Below are 26044 nucleotides of genomic sequence, written 5' to 3'. Positions count from 1 at the left end.
AAAAATGTGTGTCAGAGTAATCATTCATCTGTTGCTCAGGGTCTGCTGGTAATCTCCGGCAATTTGACTTCACAAAAAACCCCATTCACCTCTTCTTTCATTTAACAAATATATTTAACACCTGCCATTTTCCAAGAACTGCGGTGTGCTGATGACATACCATAAGCAAGCTGAACCTGTCTCTCTGTGCACCTGACATCTGCAGGAAAGATAGACTAGGAACCAATCAGTATAATAACACGGACTTAGCATGGGATATTGTGGAGTATTTCTCCTGGAATTAGGGAAAGTGGTGGAAAGAGCCCCAAAGGCTTCCCAGAGGAAGTGATGTTTTAAAACTATCTAGAAGAGAAGTAGAATTAAAAAAATGAAGTGTATGTAGTAGGGAGTATGGGGCAGGCATTTACAAACAGGAAATAGCCAATATGAAGGCTTGGAGGAGAGATGGAGCATAGCATGCTCCCCACAATTTGACAGCAGCATAGCATGCCAGGCAGGGCAGAGGAGCAGAGAATGAGGGATGGTCAGGAAGGACTAATTAAGGTTTCAGTACTCCATCCCAGTGGGAAAGCTTTGAAAGATTTAAGACTTTAGAATTCATGTTTCAGCAGGATCCCTGGGGCTGCTGCCTGGAGAATGTGTTGGACTGTCCTAGACTGAGAGGCAGTGATGAATTCATGGTCTGGTCAAAGAGGATGGAGAGAAATAGACAACTTTCAGAGATATTTAGGATATAATGAAATAGTATGTGATGAAATAAGGGGGGATTGGTGAAGAAGGGAGGGAGTTCAAGATGGGGCTCAGGTTTGGGGCTTGATGGATGGATGGTGATCCTATCCATGGAGAACAACAGCAACAACAACAAAACAACCCAATTAAAAAAATGAACAAGAATTTGAATAGACTTTTCTTCAAATGGCCAACAAGTATATGAAAAGATGTTCAATATCACTAATCATAAGAGAAATGCAAGTCAAAACCACCATGTGCTACCACTTTGCACCCATTAGGATAGCTAATTATAACAAAACAAAACACAGAAAATAAGTGTAGGCAAGGATGTGGAGAAATTGTAACCCTTGTATGTTGCTGGTGGAAACATAAAGTGTTGCAACTGTTGTGCAAAAAAGTATGGCAGTTCCTAAAGAAATTAAAAATAGAATTACCATATGACTCAGTAATTTCACTTTCAGGTGTATATCCAAAAGAATTGAAAGCAGAAACCTAAACAGATATCTCTATATATAAAGAGCCAGGGTCCGTAATGACCTAAGGCTCAACCTAACACTGGAAGTCAGTGCTGGGTTGCCATGGCAACTGACTGCCGAGGGGGCTTTGGATTAGGCTTGGAGAGAGGCCTGCAGAGGGAGAGGCAGGGTCTGATCTGCAGCCTCAGTGGCAGCTGTTGATCAGCTGTTGCCTCTCTCTTTCCCTCCAGACTTCACCAGCAGCTGCACCTCTGTTTCTCTCCAGGCCTCCACGGAGCTGCTGATCAGCCCCACCTCTTTGATCAGGCCCAGAAATAGGCCTGGAAATGCCAAATGGCATAGAAACCAACCAATCAGAACCAAATCTGGCTGAAGTGCGAGGAGCCAATGGCTGCCTAAGAGGCAGCAGTTAGGGGTGATCAATCAGGCAGAAGTAGTTGGGGGCAAGATCAGGTCGGCAGGGGAGAGCGGTTAGAGGCGATCAGGCAGGCAGAGGCAGCTAGGGGCGATCAGGCAGGCAGACAGAGAGGTTAGGGGCGATCAGGCAGGCAGGAAGAGGGGTTAAGGGCGATCAGGCAGGCAGGCAAAGGCAGTTAGGGGTGATCAGGCAGGCAGGTGAGCAGTTAGAAGCCAGCAGTCCCAGATTGTGAGATGGATGTCCGACCGCCGGTTTAGGCCTGATCCCACAGGACATCCCCCAAGGGGTCCCTGATTGGAGAGGATGCAGGCTGGGCTGAGGGAACCCCCTCCCATCCCGTGCATGAATTTTGTGCACCAGGCCACTAGTTTGTATTATAATGTTCATGGCAGCATTATTCACCATAGCCAAAAGGCACAACAAACAACCCAATTGTTCATCAACATACATGAATAAATAAAATGTGGTATGTGTACAATGGAATATTATTTAGCCTTAAAGAGGAATGAAATTCTGTTACATACTAAAAATGGATGAACCTTATAAGCATTATGCTAAGTGAAATAAGCAAGACCAAAAAGGACAAATATTGTATAATTTCACTTGTATAAGGTGCCTAAAATAGGCCAATTCATAAAGACAAAAAGTGGAATAGAAGATATTAGTGTTAGAGAATTATTATTTAATGGGTACAGAGTTTCTTTTTGGAATAATGAGAAAGTTCTGGAAATGGGTAGTGTTGATGATTGTACAACCTGTGAATGTATTTAATACTGCTGGATTGCACAATGCTATGTTTTCAGAAATAGAAAACAAATAAATTGATCTGTCTAATGATACTGAGTGTTTTTTTTTAGGATTTTGTTAAGCACTTGATAACTTTTAAATCCATCTTTTTTTCATGGACTCGAAAGACTCAAAAGTCATAGTTCTCAAACTTGGACTCATCCCAAATACCCTAATGCACATTGAGTGGTCTAGTTACTTAATTTCAGGTACCAATTATTATTTTAATTTTGAATGAACATTTCATGATTTTTTTAAATATATATTTTTATTGATTACAGAGAGAAAGGGAGAGGGAGAAAGAGATAGAAACAGCAATGATAAGAGAGCATCATTGATTGGCTGCCTCCTGCACACCCCCACACTGGGGATTAAGCCTGCAACCTGGGCATGTGCCCTGACCTGGAATCAAACAGTGATGTTCTGGTTCATAGGTCAATGCTCAACCACTGAGCCTGGCTGGCCAGTCTTATGATATTTTTCAGAGGTAGGCATATCTATATATATAAAAACCTAATATGCAAATTGTCCCCTCAGGAGTTCGACTGGGAGACTGGGAGCTCTATCACTCCCTATGTTGTTTGCTGACCACTAGGTAGTGGCACTGAACGAAGAAAGGCCCCAGCCAGCAGCTGGTAGTCTCCATCAGCCCTGATTGCCAGTCAGGCCTAGGGACCCTACCCATGCATTATTTCATGCACCAGGCCTCTAGTTTTAAAATAATAGTCTTTTTTTTTTTTGAATTACCTTCCAGGTGCTGTTAAGTTTTTGTTGGTGAAGGTGTCCATGCCAGACGGTGCATAGTTCCAGATGATTTCCTCAGCAGCAATGTAGTAGTGTCGAACATGCTTCCCATGGATACTGCCCTCTGATGAAGGCTTGTTACAGTCTTGTACTTGGAAAAAGGCCTGCAAACCAGCTGAAAACCAAACAGGAAATGATGTGTTAATGGATCCAATGTTTCTCTCTCTGTTGCCTTGTAAACACTGCTGGTGAAGCGGTAGGTGGAAACTGAAGAAATAGATAGCTAGAAACAATATTATAAACTATAGCAAACAGTTATAAATAAGTTATTACTGATGGAAAATTAAAGACATTTTTTAGACTTCTCTACTGGAATACTATATAGAGAATAGATATTAATCAGTAGTGTTTTTAAAAATATGGTGCTAGTTTCTGTGGGCTTTCACATGGGAGGTCTTTTGGTGATAAAAAAAAAGACACATTACTAGTAAGTGAAGAAGAGAGGTTCTGCCATATTTTAAGAGGTAGGTGAGACAGAAGAGGTGGAATAGGATGAACATCTATAATTATTGTTCTCTCACACAAAATGGTTGTGTACCTGTTGTACTTGATGTTCTGCTGCCAAGATCACATTTGATAGGTGAGATTATGTTTGAAGGTCAAAGTAACACACTCAACGATCTATATTAAAACTAATTTTCTTCAGGAAACTAATATTTCAAATTAATATTTTTCAAAAACTAAGAATGTTTTATCACATCATATGAAAAAGATGGGGAAGTAATTTGTCAAGTTAAACCAAGGAATAACTGGACTGAAATAAAAACAAAATTGGCTAGATTTGATAGAACCAAGTAAAAAACAGACAGACTAATTTTTAGCACAATATACAAATATTATGGTGTTTTACAATATTGTGTATTTTTCAAAGCTGAGGAACTATATACAGTATTATACTCTTAGGGCAGTACTATATTTTCAGGGCCAATTGTTCTTTTCCAAAATTAATATATTTTCAGATTTCATTATTTCATAAATGTTCTAGTCTTTCAGTCTTTTTTATTACATTACAAGAGGCCCGGTGCACAAATTCATGCACCAGTGGGGTTCCTCAGCCTGGCCTGTGGGATCAGGCTGAAAATGGTTCTCCGACATCTGCTGAGGGGTCCCAGATTACGAGAGGGCACAGGACAGGCCAAGGGACCCCACTGGTGCATGATCGGGCTCGGGGAGGGACGTGGGATGTTGGCCAGCTGGGGAGAGACTGTGGGAGGGCTCCAAGGCATGTCCAGCTAGTCTCGTTCAGTCCCAATCGGCTGGACATGCAGCAACCTAACCTACTGGTCAGAGCATCTGCCCCCTGGTGGTCAGTGCACGTCATAGTGAGTGGTTGAGCAGCCTTAGCATATCATTAGCATATTACGCTTTGATTGAATGGATGAATGGACGACTGGACACTTAGCATATTAGGCTTTTAGTATGTAGGATGTTGTATACCATCATAGGGATAATTAAGTTATTAATTCAAAGTTCTATCATTGCAAGGATATTCAGCTTTTGGTTTCTGATTCCTAATGATTATCCCATTAAGTAGTGTAACTGAGACATGACTCCTTTTTTTAGCTGACAGCTTATTTCATATAAAGATGTCCTACCTTTCAGATGGTTTAGATTCTGACAGCTAAGCATCCATTCTCCAGGGTTCTGGGCCACCATAAAAGCATCAACAAGGGTGGCAGGGAAAAGATTGATTGTGTCAATACGGTAGTTCTTGTTAGTCAATGTTTGGCCATGGAAGAAAGCTGCGTGCACATCAACTTCATTACCCATACCAAAAAGATACCATTTCACTCTGTCCTCTGCACACATGGAGAGTCCTGGGAGACTTCCAAAAGCATGTCCATTTACAGCTGTAAGTCAAGAGTAGAAATTGAGACTAATAGACCCTGGTCCCCGGGATAGTGAGAGTTACCTCTACAGAAGTAAATCAATTTGGAATAGAAAAGACCTGGCACATATGCTGCTATTCCTATCTCTCTCATACTCACATCAGACATTACTAATTGATCACAACACTCTTTAATTTGGACCTGAATTCAGCCTCAAGATTCTTGACACAGTACTAGCAGATGAACCCAACACTGAAGGTGAAGCCCATTTGCTTTTTTTTTTTTTGTCACAGACTATACACCTTGGTATATATGTGTGTTTCTTTCTATATACAAATGTGTGCATATATGTAAAACAGACACACATATAGTGAATAGAAAAAAGACTAATGGTTATTTAGTAATTGATCATTAATTGTGCTGTTGGTGGTAGTATGGATGATTTCTTTTTGACTATAAGAATTTTTCCAGTTTTCTACAGTAAATATTAGTTGCTTTTATAATAAGCAATTTGGTTAGTCAGCTTTTGATTTCTGATTCCAAAGGAAAGGGACAATATGAGAAGAGTTGTGGAGAAGAAAAAAATAAATACAAGGGAAGTAAGTTAGGGAGCAGTGACCAGAGCCACAAATACCTTAAAGTTTAGAAGCAGAAGTGCCTGAGACCTTTTGAAGAAACTTAGGGTCACTGTTCATAGTGGGTGGTCCTAGAGATTAATGGAAATTAGTTCTGGGAAGCACCGTGAAAGCACCTGCTGCAACTGAGGTACCAAGTCAGACCTCTCCAGACTAGAATTTTGAGTACCTTTTTCTAACATTGGTTTTGGTTGACCCATAACAGAGGCAGGATTAAAGTATGAAAAGAGGATCTTCCAGCCAGAATAAGCAAGCGTTGGAAACAAAATCTGTACTTTCTTAGTAAGTTTTCTGTTTTGATAGTACAATTATTTTTGTCTTCTCAGTTTCTTAGTAAAGCTTATTTTGAAGAAACAAAAAACAAGCAAACAAAATTCAAAACTTATTGGTCTAGTTGGTGTTAAGGAATTTGATTTCTTATGCAAATTCTAATTGAATGATAGAAAATCCTACTGAGCTCATAATTTGGTTTCTGAGAACTAAAGAGAAGCCTAGGCAGTAAAGAAAACATTTCTAGAATAAATAAAATGAACTGAAATATAGAAAAAATTATGCAAAGTGAGGAGGGACAATGTAAATGTAGAAGAAATACTTTTTAGAACTATTTTCCTAAATATAGTTCAATGCTTTACAATATAAGCATAATTTTAAGCATTTAGTTTAATAATTTAAGGCTGCCTCAAATAATTTTAGAAGGAGTTTGGAGGATAAATATAGAAATATGAATGTTAATTCATATGCATTGATCCACAATTGATGATGTTTTTTCCCGAGTGGTTTGGAAATAATTTGGTGAATCTGGCTTTACCTGTCAATTTAGTTTTGAATTGACTTGTTTAGCTGAATATGAAGTTACATGTCCAATATGTTTTGTTATCAGAGCCACAGATTAGAAACTACTTACTTATATGAGGGAATAAAGCTAGCAGAATTAATGGGTCAAGAGCAATATGATAAAGTTAACATGACTTTGGTAATCTTACAATACATTCTGTTACTCTCCTGGAAGTCTTCGTTGTCTTTGTCAACTTTCTCTGGTTTGGAGCAGTAGGTTTTAATGTTGTCATCTAGGTACCAGCTGAAATTTTCATCCACCACAGAAAACATCACTACAAATTCTTGGTCAATATTTTTTTCTTTTTCTTTATCCAGAGAATCTGAAGTAAAAATTGCTATTTTAGTATAACTTAATCTTTAGCATGTAGTTTTTAAAGCTCTTAAATTTTACTCTTTTTAAATGATATATATTTTTATTAATTTTAGAGAGGAAGGGAGAAGGAGACAGAGATAGAAACATCAATGATGAGAGAGAATTATTGATCGGGCTACCTCCCACATGCCCTCCCACCCCCCCAACCCCCCCACCCCCCCGGGCCTGGAACCACTACATAGGCATGTGGGGAATTGAACTCAACCTCCTGGTTCATAGGTCAATGCTCAACCATTGAGCCATGCTGACTGGGCTTTAGCATATATTTTAACATGTAACTTATAGTTTAACACTTTTAAAATAATCTGTTTTTATAATAATCCACAAATCTGGACTAGTCACTCCTGTTTTCCATAATTGGGAACACTTAGCAAATTTAATATTTAGTGTTCTGGGCTTGGAAGGCACTCATATATCTGGATGTTTATTAACCACATAACTATTAAATGCTCTTTGGCAAATGCCAATTCAAAGTTGTATACTAGTATATATCTTCATAATAGATACTAAAGGCCTGGTGCATGAAATTTGTGCACTGAGGGGGGTGTCCCTCAGCCCAGCCTGCACCCTCTCCAATCTGGGACCCTTCAAGAGATGTCCAACTGCCAGTTTAGGCCTGATCCCATAGGGCTGGCACGGGAGGGCAGTTGGGAATGATCAGGCTAACAGGGGAGCAGTTAGGTGTCAATCAGGCCAGCAGGGGAGCTGTTTAGGGGTTATCAGGCTGGCAGGAAGAAGCAGTTAGGGGCAATCAGGCAGGTAGGCAGGCAAGCGGTTGGGAGACAGCAGGGATTGGGCCTAACCCAGCAGTTGAACATCCCCCGAGGGGTCCCAGATTGGAGAAGATGCAGGCCGGGTTGAGGGACACCCTCCCCCTGTGCATGAATTTCATGCACTGCACCTCTAGTTTTATTATATTTACCAACACAAAACAGATAACCATAGATCTGTCACCATGGAGTGCCACTAAGGGAATCACATTTGGTAAAGTCACACATGTCTTGAACACCATTATGAAGTTAGATACAGCAAACCTGTTCCCAAGGAGAGCAACTTTTCTGTAGCTTAGCAATATGTGTCAATGCCTGTTCCATTTATCACTTCTTCTCCTTATCCTGCCCTGCTCTTCCCTCCCTTTTTCTAGATTTACTACCTTTCTACTTTACCTATTCAGTCACAACACAGAAGACTTTACTTATACTTAAAAAACAAACGGCCTCCCTATCACTTGTTTTGAGTCATACATTCTGAGTAAAAGTGAGACAGTGTACCTTTTTTGCAGAGTATTAAAGGTCCAATGAGTCCTGAGGCAATATCTCTTGGGGCATCAATGTGGGAGTGGTAGATTCTGGTTACACAATTGCTGTCTTCCTCAGCAGGACTTTGTTCTTGGGTAGCATGAAGCCTGTATGTGTACTGCTCCCCTGGATGTACTTTGTCATCTGCTTTGTGGAAATCTGTGGTGTTATCAGGGTAGATGGCCCCTAGGAAGCAACATGCAATGAAATTGCAAATTGAATGTGTTTGAACTTGAATGAGAGAATAGATGTTTACAAATTTATTCAACAAATATTTATTCAACATCTTGTATATGTCCTCTTGAGGATGCAGTGATGTCCTATTTGATTATAGAGGAATGAGAGTCTAGTGTGTCTTGAAGCTTCACAGAAAATTTTACCATTTCCCTTGAGTCTTCAGGGAGCCATAATGGATATGTCAGGAGCATAGTGACGGTTTGTAATTTAAAGAACCACTCTTGCCCTAGAGTCATGGTATGGAAGTATGAACAAAATAGCTATGCTCTCTTATAATTTGGAACTTTTTATACGATACCAGATTTTTGCCTGTGAAGTAACCATGAGATTTAAAAAAGTGTTTTATTTTAAATTTTGTAAATTTCTGAACACATGCACATTGGCAGAATAATATGATGACCCTCCATGCACCCATCAACCCAGCTTTAACAATGATGAATTCAAGGGCAGTCTTGTTTCATATATATCCCACCCACTCTTATGTCCATCACCATCTATTTATTTTAAAGCAAGTCCCAGACATCACATAATTTTATTAATAAACCAGTGGCCCGGTGCACGAAATTCGTGCACATTGAAAGGGAATTAATTAGAGGAAATATTTTAATATTGCTATTTGCCCTTTCTCTATAATAAAAGTGTGAGAGATAAAAGGAAATGAGTACAATGTATATGAAAATAATACATAATTTTATTAATAAATAAACAATAACAAAATGATATAACAACAATAACAAACTCATAATATAAAAACAACATTGATGCAAATAATGACTGATAAAGTTATTGAACTTATTCTAATATCTCCCTGTATACCACAGTAGGAGTGAAAACACTTTCAGAGTGCTTGACTAATTTCCCTTGAGATAAAGTATTTACAACTTTAACTTTAACATCACATGCTCTTCGAACTCGAGAGAAAGCAACATATAACTGACCATGTGTGAAAATGGGTTCAGGTAGGAATATTCCTACTCTGTCTAGAGTTTGTCCTTGTGATTTATTAATAATCATTGCAATTGCTGGCATCATTGGAAACTGTCATCAAATTAATTTAAATGGGAGGCCAGTGTTAGATGGGGACAAATCAATTCTTGGAATCAGAACAACCTCTCCTGTGGGAAACCGTGAGAGGCAATCGGGTAAACAATCCAGTAACCTTGTTTTCCCCGCTTTACTGGGGCCCTTTGTTTCACATATTTAGGTTTGATACATAGCAGACTCGAAGAGGGAGTAGCATTGTGGTAGGGACAAAAGTTGCAACATGTTTTCAATAGCAGGGACAAAAGCTGTAGTATGTTCTTGATATCAGGAACTAGGATAGGGAGGTTGGCGGGGAGAGAAGTATAGAGTGTACCTAGGATCCTGTGGAGGCGGGAAAAACATCTAGCCTTGGCAATGACCTTTATGCTTGTACAAGCTGTTTCTGCTTATAAAAAGGGCTGAGAAAATAAACTCGGCGCGCAGTCTTGAACTGTTTGCCCTCCCGGAAACTACTGTGTCTGTGTTCCTTAATCCTCACCCCCCATTTTCAGGTACCGTTCAACTGCAGTGCCGGCAGGCTCCGGCACTCTCCCTCTGCAGATCCTGTTAATACTTCAGCTTCGATAATGTTAGGCTGTAATCTTTTGATAATAAATCTGGTACCATTAGAAAGACCCAATTTACTATTAAGATTTCTCAATAGCATGATGATTACACCCACTTTCAATTTTAATTTATGGCATGGCATTCCTGGAGGAGTAATACTATTAAGAAATTCAATGGGAAAATTTTCCTTTTCAGCATCATCTGTTGAGTCAAAAGAATCATCACTCAAAGATGTGTGAAAATCTCCATCAAGTAAATCCAAAATTTCTTCATTTAATTTTTGAAATTTTTGAATGTGCTCATTTTTTGAACAAAGAATTGCATGTTTAGATATATTGTTAATATTATCTATAGATATACTATTTCCAAAGGTGGCTTCAATAATAGATCCATTACAAATCATTTCATGGGGAATTTCAATAATATCCATTCCTAAATGAAAACTGCTATCAAGTTTGCCATCTCCAAGTTTTACTAAGCACGGTCCACGATTGGGGCTGGCTTGGGTCCCGCTGGGGTGGCGGTGGGCGCTGACCCACGCGGGCTGCCCCGGTCCGCTATCGGGGCTTGGGTCCCAATGGTGGCGGCGGGCGTTGCCCCCTTTCCTCACCATCTTTGCTGAATTAATTTGCATAGCACCCCTGATTGGCTGTGGGTGTAGCAAAGGTACAGTCAATTAGCATATTACTCTTTTATTAGGTAGGATACTCAAGTATGTATCTCTAAAACATAAGAACTCTTTTTTTAACATAGCCACAATCCTCTCTAATAAAAGAGTAATATGCAAATTAACCATCACTCTGCTACATAAGCCATGCCCAGCAGCCAAACCATGCCCACCAGCCAATCAGGGCAAGTATGCAAATTAATCCCAACCAAGATGGCTACCAGAAGGGAGGCTTGGGTTTCCCCGGCAACAGAGGAAGCCAAGCTTTCCACACACTCTGGCGGGCCCAGGCCTCCACTCAAGACTACAAAGTTTCAATTGTAGAAGGAAAATAAATTCCAGATACCAGGGCCTCTGCTTGTGTCGCCAGGGGCATGGCTGGCCTTCAAACCACCACAGGCCCCTCGCCCAGGCCTCTCCAACCCCCAAGGGAACCCCACCCTGATCCAGGACACCCTTCAGGGCAAACCAGCTGTTTCCCACCTGTGCACCAGGCCTCTATCCTATCTAATAAAAGAGTAATATGCAGAGTGACCATCACTCCAACACACGAGATCAAGATAGCTGCCCCTATGTGGTCAAAGATCCTGCCCCCATGTGGACACAAGATGGCCACCACAAGATGGCCAGCAGGGGAGGGCAGTTGGGAGGGACCAGGCCTGCAAGGGAGGGCAGTTGGAGGCAATCAACCCTGCAGAGAAGGGCAGTTAGGGGTAACCAGGCCGGCAGAGGAGGGAAGTTGGGGGCAAACAGGCTGGCAGGGAAGCAGTTAGACATCAATCAGGCTGGCATGGGAGTGGTTAGGGGGTGATCAGGCTGGCAGGCAGAAGTGGTTGGGGGAAATCAGGAAGGCAGGCAGGCGAGCAGTTGGGAGCCAGCAGTCCTGGATTATCAGAGGGATGTCCCATGGGATTGGGCCTAAACGGGCAGTCGGACATCCCTCGAGGGGTCCCAGATTGGAGAGGGTGCAAGCTGGGCTGAGGGACACCCCCCCTCCCCCGTGCATGAATTTCGTGCACCGGGCCTCTAGTACAATTATAATACCTTAAAAATGATGAATAAAACTGTAAAAAAGAAATAAGATAGTACTCAGCTTCTATGCTATGAATATAATTGTTGGGTTCAGGAAGAGAAACAAAAATATGTGGTTAAAACATTCACCTTCTAAAACAAGACTAAGAAAAGACTATTAATTTAAAAATCTAATTTTATCTTAATTTTTCGACTTGATTCTTATAATTTCAATGAACCGTATAATGGCCTCAGCATTTTTGCTTATGATCATAGATGACATTTATTGAGATACTAGAAGCCCGGTGCACGAAATTCATGCACGGAGGTGGGTTGTCCCTCAGCCCAGCCTGTACCCTCTCCAATCTTGGACTCCTGGAGGGATGTCCGACTGCCCGTTTAGGCCCGATCCCACCAGGATCGGGCCTAAACGGGCAGTCGGACATCCCTCTCACAATCCAGGACTGCTGGCTCCCAACTGCTTGCCTGCCTGCCTTCCTGATTGCCCCTAACCGCTTCTGCCTGTCAGCCTGATCACCCCCTAACCACTCCACTGCCAGCCTGGTTGATGCTTAACTGCTCCCCTGCCACCCTGTTTGCCCCCAACTTCCCTCCTCTGCTGGCCTGGTCACCCCTAACTGCCCTCTCCTGCAGGGTTGATCACCTCCAACTGCCCTCCCTTGCAAGCCTGGTCCCTCCCAACTGCCCTCTCCTGCTGGCCATCTTGTAGTTGCCATCTTGTGTCCACATGGGGGCAGGATCTTTGACCACATGAGGGCAGACATATTGTGTGTTGGAGTGATGATCAATCTGCATATTACTCTTTTATTAGATAGGATAGAGGCCTGGTGCAGGGGTGGGGGCCGGCTGGTTTGCCCTGAAGGGTGTCCCAGATCAGGTGGGGGTTCCCTTGGGGCATGGGGCGGCCTGAGCGAGGGGCCTGTGGTGGTTTGCACGCCGGCCACGCCCCCTGGCAACCCAAGAGGAGGCCTTGGTATCTGAAATTTATTTTCCTTCTACAATTGAAACTTTGTAGCCTGGAGTGGAGCCAAGCCTGCTGTTCCCTCCAGGGTGGCAGCCATTTCTGTGGCAGTTAATTCACCTTCTACAATTGAAACTTTGTAGCCTTAAGTGGAGGCCTGGCCAGCCAGGGTGTGCGGAAAGCTTTGCTTCCCCTGTTGCTGCCAGCAACCCTGGATTGCTCTCTCAAGCTCCATTCTGCCCCCATTTCTGTTTGAATTTGTTTACCTTCTATAATTGAAACTTTGTAGTTTGAGTGGAGGCTTAGGCCTGCAACGGCTATCGGAAAGCTTGGCTTGCTCTGTTACCTGGGAAACCTTGCTCTCTGTGGCTGTAGCCATCTTGGCTGGGGTTAATTTGTATACTCGCCCTGATTGGCTGGTGGGCGTGGCTTGGCTGGTGGGTGTGGCTTATGTAGCAGAGTGATGGTTAATTTGCATATTACCTTTTTATTAGAGAGGATTACTATTGAGAGAATGTAGCTTGAAATGCAGGCAGACAGGGCAGGGGTCCAGTGGGAAACAAAGGCAGTTAAAACATTGGCAGGGGTAGATATGGCAGTTTGAGCAAGCCTAGTCACAGAAACCAACCATGCTAAAATATTAGAATGTTTTGGACACAGAACTGGAGGCATGGGAAACCAAGGGAGGGCCTGCAGTAATAAGGTGAACTGAAGCGTAGAAACAGGGAAAGTTCAGGTCCATTGCTGGGCAAGAACAATGAGGAAATCAATAAGGTAGTGACACAGGTAGACATAGAGCAGGCTTGTAGCAAATATATACCCCTGGACTATAAGGCTTCATGGGAAGCCCATTATTGGGCCCTCTTCCCCATGTGGGGAGCCTGAATCTGCTTGTAATAAATTTTCTACACTTTGCTTAAATGTTTTGGTCTACGGAGCTCATTCTTTGGTGTCGTGAGACACAACCCTGGGAAAAACTCTCAGCTCACCGTCCCAGTAATCACTATGTACTAATCATTGTCCCTATTTCATACATGAGGAAACTGAAGCACAAAGAATTTAAGCAACTTGCACAAAGTCATTCAGCCAGTAAAAGACAAAGTTGCCCTCGAACCTTGGTCTATCAGTTTTGAAGCCCTTGTTCTTAACCACAATAAAACACCAACTTTTTTCATCATCGTTATCATCATCAAGTATTAAGGATGAGATGGCAGTCACCAAACCTAAGGCTTTCAAGTCCTATATTTAAAGGACCTTTTGGTTAATAGTGTCTCAGATGTGACTCTGGGGCCATGCAGCCACATGCACTATTTGGCTGACCTGTGAGAGTACCCAAGCTACTTTAGCTGCCACAGTGTATCCAAAGTCAGGGTGGGAAGTGACAATGGTCACAATGGATTTACTGTCCTCAAAGGTAAGACAATCCCTGATTTGAGTCCTGTTTCTTCCTTCTGGACTTTTGCCTTTTCTAGGCCTTCATGCATATTACTTATTTTTCTTATTCAGATTATTTGGCTGGAAAGAAATTGGACACTGGGAGGGATGTCCCAACTCTCACTGCCTCTCACTATGTGTCCACCCAGCAATCCCATCACATTCACACTTTACACAAACAGTCACACCCAAGAGAAACATGACATTATTATGTCAAAATACTTAATAAAATAGTTTGGAGCTAAACAACATAGTGACAGGTCTTATCTAAGAGTGGAGTTCATAGTCTTAGAAATTAAAAAAGTGTTCCTACAGAAAAGTGAGAGAAAATTCTAGATAGAGTATGAGCTGAACTTACCCTCGTGTTCCTTATAGTAAATTATCCCATGCGAATGAAAAGTATAGGGCCTAGAGGCAAAGTTTTTTAAGTGTACATAAATAGTATCTCCAGTTTCTGCCTTGATAATAGGGCCTAAAAATCCCAGCCATGCAGGTTTTTCTATCACTGTCGTAAAAGTTCCATCTGTGTACTGAAGATAAAGGGCCTTCTTGTATACTCTTCCAATTCTATCCGGGCCATTCTGAAGATAGATGTTGGAATGTTCCCTGCAAAGGGAAAGAAGACACTCTATCAGAAGCCATAATTTCTGGGAGTAACATTATAATTAAGGAGTCATTACTGACCTATCACATTAAATGTTTGCCTATTGTTGGAGGGGTACCTCCAGAAAATGAAGAGGAGAGCTGGCACTTAGCCCTGTTACTTTCATTATGTGAAGTGTCCCAGGTGTGTGGCCAAGAACCACCTGTAAAGGTGCCATAAAATATGATGCAGTGTACCAGAGTGTTTCCTACAATATTTTTATATTAAAACACAGAGGTATTATGGAATAGAATATAAAATTAAAGTGAAATATTAAGATAAAGTAGTTAAGAAATTTCTCACTTATGGTATACCTCTTTCAGCTACTGGGAAAATTTGAGTTTATAAGCAATCAATTTGGATATTTGTGTATATGTATATTGTTTTCTAAATAAAGTAAAATTAATGATCTTAAATTAATTCTATCATTTTTATTTCTTTTAGCAGCACTTAATCAAGGTTGGAATGATGTGTTCAATGTATTTGGGTTTTTAAATTACCTTTAGCAAAAATAAATGAATAAAACTATATCAAACTAAAAACCTTTTGCACAGCAAAAAAAAAAATAACCAAACCAAACAAAACCAAAAAACCCCAAAACAAAAACAAAAAATACCTGACAACAAAATATAGAGGCAATCAATCAGATGGGAGATGATATTTGCAAACAGTGGATCCAACAAAGGTTTCATTTCCAAAATATATAAAGAACTCATAAAACTCAACACCAAAGAAACAACCCAATAAAAAAATGGGCAGAGGACCTGAACAGACACCTCTTCCAAGAAGACTTATGAACAGCTAATAGATCTTCAAAGTCACTAGCAATTAGGGAAATGCAAATCTAAACTATAATGAGGTACCACCTCACACCTGTAAGGGTGGACATTATCAACAAGACAAGTAATAACAAGTGTTGAGGTTGTGGAGAAATGGGAATGTAGACTGGTATAACCACTATGGAAAGCAGTCTGGTGATTCCTCAAAAAATTAAGAATAGAGCTATCATACGACTCAGCAACCCATTCCTAGGTATATACCCAAAAAACTCAAGAACAAGTATTCACAAAGTTATATGCACCTCTATGTTCATTGCAACATTATTCACGGTGGCCAAGACATGGAAACAACCAAAGTGTCCTGCAATAGAGGACTGGATAAAGAATATGCCAAATATACACAATGGAATACTACTCAGCCATAAGAAAAGATGAAATACTGCCATTGGATGGACCTTGAGAACATCATGCTAAGTGAAATAAATCAGTCAGAAAAAGCTAAGAACCACATGATTTCACTCATATGTGGGATATAAAACTAAACTCTGGACATGAACAGCAATGTGAGGTGGGGTGAGAAGAGGGTCCTAATATATGGTGATGGGAAATTTGACAGGTGGTGGACACACACTGTAATATACAGATCTTGTAACATAGAGACCCACACCTGAAACCTGCATGATCATATTAACCAATGTCACCCCAATAAATTTAATAAAAGAATAAAAAAATTACCCTTATGTGTTTTTTAATCCTTTGCTACCTAGAATTCTTGAACATTGAATGTTTATATTCTGATTAGTAGCTGATTAACAGTTGCTTAAAACTTTCCTAAAAATATAAGCAAAGTAAATAATAGTCAAGAAAAACAAAACAAAGAAAACAACAGCAACAACAAAAAAACACAAGAAAGGAAAATAAGGAAAAGAAAGTGAGTTTGCTATTCAACCTTTGGAACTGATAGCTTGGTGGGAGCTGTGGGCACTGCAATCTTGTGCTTTGGGAGGACCCATTTCAAACTGGACTTTGGCAAGTTCATCTACAACCAAGCAACCTAAGTCTCCTCCAGGAGAAAAAAACAACTGCTCACACTCAGGCTGATGGTCTGGGGTTTGTGTTTGTGGGGTGTTTTGGGGTGTGTGTGTGTGTGTGTGTGTGTGTGTGTGTGTGTGTGTTGACTACTTTTGTCTCAGGGACCTTTGATGCCTTACCATTTTCTACTCAACCCTGCAAGGTCCAAATAATCTGATTGAGGAATAAACATCATCTTGTTTTTTCAGCTGTGAGCTCATCGGAAAGAGTGAGAGAAATTTTCCCTTTCCTTCTTCAAGACAAGAACACAGCTTGTCTGGGAGCTCTGGACTTTCATTTCTGCAGAGTTTAAAGACCTAGCTTTTAAAAATCTAGGGCTCTGGCCTGAATTTTCTTAAGTTTAATGTGTATAGGAATCTATGGTGGGCCTTGATAAAAATGCAAGTTCTGATTTTTATCAAAAAATTGATTCTGATTCTGTGCAGCTGGGTGGGGTTTGGGCATCTGCATTTACTAAGACCCCCTACCCCCACCCTATGTATTCTGATGCTGCTCTGGGCTCATTTAGTAGCTTGAGTTGAGTGGAGAGGCTCGCAGTGAAGGCAAAGTCTCTTAGCTGCCCAGCTGCAGAGGCAGTGGAATTCCTTAAGAGCGTGAGACAGAAAGATGGCAGGGTCTGTTTCCAGACCATATTAGGTAGTGGCCGGGCCTCTGCTGGCGTGGTGCATGCGGGCAGCAGATTAAGGCTGGGGCCAGGGAGCATGGTTGCTTGGCAGTGGTAGCGTGGCTCAGTTCAGGCAGCAGGAGCAGGTGTTAATAGCAGAGCCATCTTGTTCTGGGTTGACTGGGGGCTTCAACAATGAGCATAATGTAACTGTTATCATATACCAAACACCCCAATTTTCCTGGATTATATAAACCTCAGGATTCTCAAATTGTTCAATTAAAAATGAATGATATGGGGGCTTCTTTCCCCATCATGGTGAGAAGAGGGTCAAGCAGAAAGTTAGAAAAATAAAGAAATGATATCTTTAATATCCAGTATGGGGTGGCAAATCCATATGCCTTCATTTCTCCTATTTGTTTTCATTTTCAAGTTGTTTGTATGTTTCCATTTTGTTAGAACAAAACAGAAAAAAACAACCACAATTCAGCAAGGCTCAGAAAAACTTCAAGGACATCCAAGTGCATATAAAAACAGTAGGACAAGGGTTTGGATTTCCCCCAAGTTGCAGGATTAGTAGCAATGGAATGGTCTTAATAAATAGATGTTTTAGCAAAATTCGGAAGCATTGAAGACCACTGAGATACAGGTTTATCTAGCCCGTGCTGCTGACAGGAGCCCAGCGAGAGTACAGTTCACTCAGGTGCACAGCTGCAGCTGCAAAGCTCACAGAGCAGAGATGCAAGTCACGAGGCTGCAATAAGCACTGGGGTGGGTCTCAGCCCATCCTCCACTCCCCCCCTCCGCCCCCCCCCCCCCCCCCCCCCCGCCGCCCTGGCCACTCCAGCCCCGGCCCCTGGTACCTTGTCTGCCTGCAGCCCTGCTCCCGCTGCCGCCACTCCCAAGTGCTGATGGCGCCAGCCCTGCTGGCACCCGTTGACAGTGCAGAACAACTGGGGCCAGCACCAGCAAGAGGGTGCGAGTGGGGCAGGCGCCGTCAGTCGGTGCAAGTGGAGGCTGCTGCCCCATCACCCCTCAGGAGCAAGGGGGAGGTGGAGAAACCCTCAGGGGCAATCGGGACTGGCAGCCGCTCACACCTGCTGATGGCGCCAAGTGATTGGGACCGGCACTGGGCACCAGTAGTAGGTGTGAGTGGCGGCTCTGGTGCCAGCTGCGGGTGCGAGCGGGGCCGGCGATGGCGGCAGGTGCAAGCGTTGGGTGGGGCCCCGTGGCGTGCGGGAGCAGATAATTTTCAGTAACCACCAGAGTCTCGCCCCGATGACAGCGACCGGTGCCCCACCGTGGTCTGGCGCCCCCCTCACTTGCTCCACCATCTCGCAGTGGCCAATGCCCACCATGTCCCGTACATGCCCTGGTGGTCAGCGCATGCCATAGTGATCAGTTGTTTGGTTGTTCGGTTGTCCCCATATTAGCCTTTTTTTATATAGGATTAGTGAAATGTGGATAATATGTGTGAAAAGTTCTGGATTCTTGGTTTCATTAATTGACACATAGTATATGAGTTTTCTATTGGTGCATAACAAATTATCACATAGCAACATGCATTTATTAGTTCACGTTCTTGGGGCTGCTGTCTGGCATGGCATGCTGGACTCTGCTCAGGTTATACAGGCCCTGGCTGGGCTGAGAGCTTCTCTGGAAGCTCTGTGGAAAAACCCACTCCCAGGCTAATCCTTGTTGCTGGCAGAATTCAGTTCCTTGTGTTTGTAGGATTGAAATCCTTATTTCCTTGCTGGCTGTCAGCTGAGCACCTCTCCAGGTCCTTAAGGTGACCATATTCCTTCTCAGGTGGCCCTTCGGTTTGTTGAATCCTTAAACTTTTTGGACTCTCTGACTTCTTCTTCCCCTAGAGAGCTCTCTGCTTTAGATTAGGCCACTCAGATCATCTCCCTATTTAAAGTCATCTGTGCCATTGAATGTAGTGATCTTTCATGATTTTGTGGAGAGTGTGGGGCCATTTAAGAAATTCTGCCTATCACACATAGGAATCCCAAGGAAAACAGTTAAAAATGAACTGATAGGCAAAGACTCAACCTGGGTGGACTAGTACATAGCACAAGCAAGTGGAGAATAGGTCCCAATTAGCCTGGCTTCATTAGCACAACATGAAAATAGCAACTGTTCTATTTCTGGTTTATTTCTCAAACCTACCATAGGCTGGAAAACTAAGTAACAGAGTTTGTAACAATTGTATGTTAAATGAGATATGCCAAGCCTGAGCAAGAGCCTGCAAAGTCCAGGGAAAGGTTTTTGCAATGGCTGTCCTTGTGCTAAAGAATTTTTCACTTACTTCTAGCTTCCTATATATCACCAGAAAAAAAAGGTAGTCTGGAGATAACAGGAGTATTATTATTTGTTGGCCTTATACAGACAATAAACACAACAAATGTTTAATTAATGCCTTTCATAGGCCTAGAACACACTGCTGTGCTTACTAATTGTTTTGTATATGTATTGTTTTGTAAAATATAAATAATTTAGGAGCAGAAAAATGTATTTTATAGAATATTCATTTATTAATTTGTTAAAGTGACAGATAAGTCACTCACCTTAGAAAATGACAGTACTAAATATAAAAAAATTACTTTCCATCTCATTCCATTAGAAATAATTATTATTGGTATTAATGCAAGAGAGGTAAACTATTTTCCTAGTAAAAAATCCATATATTTCTCTATTTTAATATCTGCTTAATTTTCAGTTTCACTAACCCTATAACTGACTTTTTATATTTCATTCTATAGTTTGCTTTATTGCATAGTGTGAAACAGTCTACATTAGGAACAAGTGAAAATTTTTATAACACAGCCTATAATTTCTTCTAGCTTCCTATATATCTTTTATTCATTTATTTTTATTTATTCACAAACGTTTATTTAGTGTATCCTATGTTCTAGGTACTACTGACCAAGCAGTGAATGTAGCAGATGGATTTGCTGTCATCACATTTTCTAGTCATTGTCTAAAATCTTCAAGGTCAACATCAATTTAAACTTCATTCTTTGCCTGACACCCATCTTGCACTCTTTCAACCTTGCTTCTCAGCCTAGTCATCTCCACTCCTTTCTAGCCTTCACACACCAATTATATCTGGTGATATCCCATCACCCTTTGCTGACTGGGTTGGTGTTATGGTCTGAATATTTATGTCCTTCTCAAAATTCAGATGTTGAAATCCTACCCTTTAATGTGATGGTATTAAGAGATGGCACCTTTGGGAAGTGGTTAGGTCATAAGAATGGAGCCCTCATGAATAGATAAGACCCTATAAAAGAAGCTCCAGAGAGATCCTGAGCCTCTTTCACCATGTGAGAACACAGTGAAAAGGCTCTGACCCAGGAAGAGAGCTCTCACTAGAACATGACCATGGTGACGCCTTGATCTTGGACTTCCCAGATTCCAGGACTGTGAGAAATACATTTCTGTTGTTCATAAGCTACCCAGTTGGGTACCTTTTGTATAGCAGCCTTAACCAAGTCAGATGGATATGCTGGTCATCAGAGACAAAGAAGGAAGCAAAAAGTTGCTAACTAAACTCATTCATACAAAGAGTTTAGCATAATATGAGCAAATTTGCTGAAGCTCTAGTCAATATTTACTATTCAGATATATTTTAAAAACACCACAGGCAGAGTAAACAGTGCCATCTAAAGTATGCATGACCCTAGGCTGTGTTGAAGCCACAGGAGATTATCAAACCAATGTTGCATAACCTCCCAGCACAGGCAGGATAAAAACAAAGAAATTCTTTGCCCACTAACCCTCACCCCCATGAAAACATTCTTAACAAATTCCCTGTCTCATCTATTCTCTAACTCTAGAATTATAGACTTCTTTATTGAAACATGCTTGGGGCAATGTTTTCAGCTTAGTTTATGCCCAATAAAACTGGTTGATTTTTAATCATGAATAATGGAAAAAGGATGGTGGTTGGAAATATGGAGTAGGAAAGTACCTTTTTTACAAATGTATCTGATTTTTTTTTAATGTACCTAGTTTCCCCAAAATATGCATATGATTTACATTATATTTAATCAGGGGAAATAATACTGAATCAATATAAAATAATGGTTTTGGTGAAACCATGAAAATATGTCATGCTCTTAAGAAGAGAAATTACCTCAAAAACAGGTTTAAAAAAATAATTGCAAGATGTATTAGTTTTATTTACAACTAGAGGCCTGATGCATGAAATTCATGCATGGGTAGGGTCCCTAGGCCTGGCCAGCAATCAGGGCCAATCCGTGGGGTGATCGGTGGGGCAATCAGGGTCCCCCGCTGGCACCTGCCTTAGGTGAGCTGGGGCCTGCTGGCTGGGGGCAGCTCCTGCATTGAGCGTCTGCCCCCTGGTGGTCAGTGCACATCATAGCGACCGTCATTCTGCCATTCAGTTGATTTGCATATTAGGCTTTTATTATATAGGATGAGTTATTTTTAGGCCAGAAACTATCCTTACTGTATATTAATAAATTAATTACAACAATTAATAGTATTATCATCTATGCATTTATTTTTTACTGTGAAAAATTTCAAACATACATAAAATTAATAAGAATAGTATATGACCATCAACAGTGAACAATTATGAAATTTGATATACTTATTTAGTTTTTGTTGTTGTTGTTAATCCTCACCCAAGGATATTTTTCCATTGATTTCTAGATAGTGGAAGGGAGGGGGAAAGACAGAGAGAGAGAAACATTGATGTGAGAAAGACACATTGATTGGTTGCCTCCTGCAGGGATCAAGCCTGCAATCGAGGGACATGCTCTTGACCAGAATTGAACCTGGGACCCTTCAGTCCGAGGGCCAACACTCTATCCACAGAGACAAAACTGCATTTTTAAAGACACAATCCTAGCCCAATCTGATGGTTATTGGGATAACATGTGCTTTATTACCATTAAAATATGTTTTTAAATGTATTGAACATTGCCTTTCAATGCAATATTTCAATTTGGTGGCACATATTTATTAGCTTTATTAAAAGTGATGACATTAGTCCTGGCTGGTGAGTCTCAGTAGGTTAGAGCATCCTCTTGAGCACCAAAGGGTCCTGGGTTTAATTTCTAGTCAGGGCACATACCCAGGTTTTGGGTTCAATTCCCAGGAGGCAACCGATCTATGCTTCTCTCTCACATTAATGTTTCTCTCTCTCTCTCCCTTCCTCCCTCTCTAGAATCAATAGAAAACATATCCTTGGGTGAGGATTAAAAAAAAAAAAAGTGAGGACCTTAGCACAAGTAAACTTCCATTACACAAACTTCAAGGAAAACTATGCTCTTGTTTTTGTGTATGGTAACTATTGCTGGAAATGAGAGGGCTTTCAACTGCAACATAAACACAGTTAAGTACATAGAGTTTTTCACATGATACAGGTGCAAAAATATCATAATCGATATTTTTGCACCTGTATCACGTGCCAAGCACTATATTAGAGCTTTCTAAGCACCCACTCTTCAAACAACCTTTTTAGGTTTTCTTGTTTTCTCCATCCTACAGATTAGGATGCTGAAGCTGAGAGAGATCAGTTAACTGTCCAGCCATCCAACAAATATTAGGCACAGTCGTATTTGTTAAACTTGTATTTTATTTCTATAAATGATGTTTTTAAAGCATGAAAAATTTTATCCTTACCACTGATAATCAATAAATGGTGTATAATAAACATAACGATGTATAATAATTATTTAAATTAACGAATGTCTGCATAAACAAACAAGAGGACTGAGTCCTGATGGGAGATGCAATTACGACCTGCGGCGGTCCTCAGAAGCCTGCACAGGTCCCGGACCAAGCGGTGCGAATAGGGCAGACTCTCAAAACAAGCAAACAAACAACACAAGAATTTCAAGGACATTTATTAAGCGTCTTGGATTTCAAGTCCACATTTTCAGTTTCTGTATATAACAAATTAAATAAATATTTAATCTTATTGGCTTTATTTTTAAATGGATAATTAGCAATAAAAATAGTGACTTACGTGTCAACGGCAATAAGTTTCTTTTCCCCATTCTCAGAGGCATAATTCCAAGCTGTTTCAATAATTCCAATGTAATAATGCTTTTCTTTTGCCCAGGCTGGGGTACTATGTAAAAATAGAAAAATACCCACCAACAAAATCTTCATTTTTTTCTCTCTTGGAGCCCCAGAAGCAATGAAGTGAAATCAGGAGCAGGCAGTTTTATAAGTAAGACTTTCTCCCTTTATTTGCTTGATTGACACAATTTAATGTTGCATAAGAGTAAAGTGTTTCGTTAAAGTAAATAACATTTTCCGCTTTCGTTCAGTTCTCGTAAACCCAGAAAAAAAAATTGTTTTTCATTGCCAAGCTTCTCTGATTACACATAAAAAGTCAACAGCTATTGCTGGGGGACTAGAGTGTGCATAAGTCTGTGCCTTTTCCACTCACTGTATAAATTCCAGGAGGGCAGAGGTCACCTCTAAATGCTCCTTTTGTTCCTCCACAAAGCGCCACAGTACAATGCCCTGAATACTCTGCACTTTTAATCAACCAGGATGAAAAGTATGCAAAGTGGATCAAAACTTGTGCTCTTTACTTTTGAAACGCCTAACAATACTTAATTGCAACTTTATGATATGAAATATGATCTTTATCATGCCAAATTTAAATAGTCAAAACTAAAAAATTTATTTTGAAGGATTTGTCTATTTTGTAAGTTCTGAACATATCTACATAGAAAGTTTACAGGTTACTCTGTATTGCTGTCTAAATCAGTGGCAGAGCATAATGGGCTTGATAATTCTGTTTTGATCATCAAAGAAATCAGACATGAATCAACCTGTCTTCAAAGGTGAAGGCTGGTCTTAGTAAATACTAGAAAGTGACCAGTTTATTAACGTGGGATTTCTGTCTTTGACATGGACATGAATTTTGGGGTAAAGACTTTAAAAAAGAATATCCTGTCATTTTTTCATGACATATTTTTCTAAAAATATAAGGTAGTTGTTGTTTTTTTCTTAGCTGAAGAGAATCCTGAAGATAACAGTGCACACTTTGTGCTAATATAACCTTTGCCTCTACAATACAGCAGTGGGAGTATTTGCCAAAAGTTGTGTAAAGAGTTTGGGATAAAAGAAAGTATCCTGGTGTTCAAACAATTCATCCAATTAGCATTGCTCTGTAGGGCATTGCTAAGCACTGGGGACAAAACAGACCCTCTACCCTTCTCATCTCACATTGCACTTGACAGAGATGGATAGTATACAAATAAAGAGTGAAAGACAGAGAATTAGTAGCAAGGGTTATGGAGAAAAGTAAATAAGGAAGAATAATGAAAACAGCAGGATGAAGATCAAAATCTGATGGGAACCATTTGATTTCAGGCAAGATACTTATCAGAGCCTCAGTTTCCTCATCTGTAAAATCTCAGAGACCTGTTGTAAATCCATTGAAATGATCCTCATTAAGGTACATAGTGGGGATTTCTTTTCACCACCTAGTAATCATCTTAACTAATTGTTCTGATACAGAAAACTGAGTCACAGTACCACCCAGAAGGTCCTGCTCACTGAAAGGACTTGAATGGGGCCAAAATCTTGCCCTAACTTCACTGGTCAAGCTCTGTGCCTTGCAAGATGCTGTTCTTTTTTAAAATATAGAATTGTACACATGGAATCTATGTAATTTTATTAAACAATGTCACCTCAATAAATCAACAAGAATTCAAAAATAAAATTAAATTAAAAATTGGTCCACACAGACAGGGCATCTTCCAGCAGTCCAGAGGGAGGGGGCACTTGTTTCAAATCGGCACGAAACCACTTGTTTGAGCCAGCAGATTCTGGGCACCTCCTTTCACATTCTCTACTCCGCGCTCCAGCTCAGCCCGGTGGGTAGAAAGGATGGTGATCAGTGCACAGCTACAATCCCAGCAGTCACTCCTTCCATCAGATTCTACCCTAACGACTGCTCGGATTGTGACCAAGGGCTTCAGGATGTACATCCGCAGCTCCTTCACTGTTAGGGTCTCTGAAGGAGGAATGCATGAGGCCAAAAGTTGTAAAGAATTATGAATTTATTAGGTCATATGAAAACCCAGATGGGCTGAGCCCCCAAATGGTTCCTGGAACCAAAAATGGGGAGTCCGAGTTTTTTTAAAGGACTCTAGGTGGGCTTTTTCTGGGCGGAGAATTCTCCATGCAGGTCCAGATTCTGGGAAGTCTGGAGGGGAGAGATAACCATCTTAGCAAGTGAATGTGGTCTAAGCAAGTGAAATGTCCATTGTGAAGTGGCCTAAAGGTCAGTTCCTAGGGGAACGGGTATTGATTCAATTATTTGATCAGACCTAACATTCACACCTGTGGTGAAATGGCAAGTTCAGCAGAATCTCCATTTTAGGCTGTAATGAGGGAGGGGCATGATGTCCAAATTTCTGTCCTGTTCCATGATCATTACTTTTCCTGGTAAAAAGCAGGCAGCTGCTGTGTGGCAGGAAATAGGGAGAATGTTCGGAGCCTCAGGCCTGTCTGAATAAGAGGAAAGGCCACCTTTAACATTACAAACCTCTTTATGGTGAGTCCAGAGTTGGTACCTAAAAGTGAACTTTGAGTAATGTAGCTGTTGAGGATTTCTGCGTTCAAAACAATGCTCACAACCAGCATGGAAGGTAGGAGCCACCAGCTGTGGCTCAGAGACTCAGAGTATTGCAAGAAATAATAGAAGAGAGGAATCTGGATTGGACCAACAGCCAGCCTGTTAGCTGTCTGTCAGGTCTTTACCTCAGAGCCCCAGGTTTGTTATAAATGATTACTATATGCCTAAGTCAACAGTTT

At 41.0% G+C, this 26044-nt stretch overlaps 1 protein-coding gene across 1 annotated transcript in view; it reads right to left on the bottom strand.

The window, feature by feature from the left end:
• LOC103302017 (ceruloplasmin) overlaps positions 1-23377 on the bottom strand; it is a 61055-nt gene extending 37678 nt beyond the window's left edge. Inside the window, exons 1-6 of the mRNA XM_008159009.3 lie at positions 23232-23377; positions 14468-14715; positions 8162-8374; positions 6664-6837; positions 4812-5066; positions 3160-3331 (exon numbers count right to left, since the gene is read on the bottom strand). Coding sequence (XP_008157231.2) covers positions 3160-3331; positions 4812-5066; positions 6664-6837; positions 8162-8374; positions 14468-14715; positions 23232-23377 — 1208 coding nt within the window. The remainder of the gene's footprint in view (positions 1-3159; positions 3332-4811; positions 5067-6663; positions 6838-8161; positions 8375-14467; positions 14716-23231) is intronic.
• Positions 23378-26044: the final 2667 nt, after the last annotated feature.

This window comes from Eptesicus fuscus, chromosome 3 (genome assembly GCF_027574615.1).
Source record: "Eptesicus fuscus isolate TK198812 chromosome 3, DD_ASM_mEF_20220401, whole genome shotgun sequence".
Lineage (NCBI taxonomy): Eukaryota > Metazoa > Chordata > Mammalia > Chiroptera > Vespertilionidae > Eptesicus > Eptesicus fuscus.
Note: the sequence above shows the minus strand (reverse complement) of the source record. Positions and strands in the feature narration are given on the sequence as shown.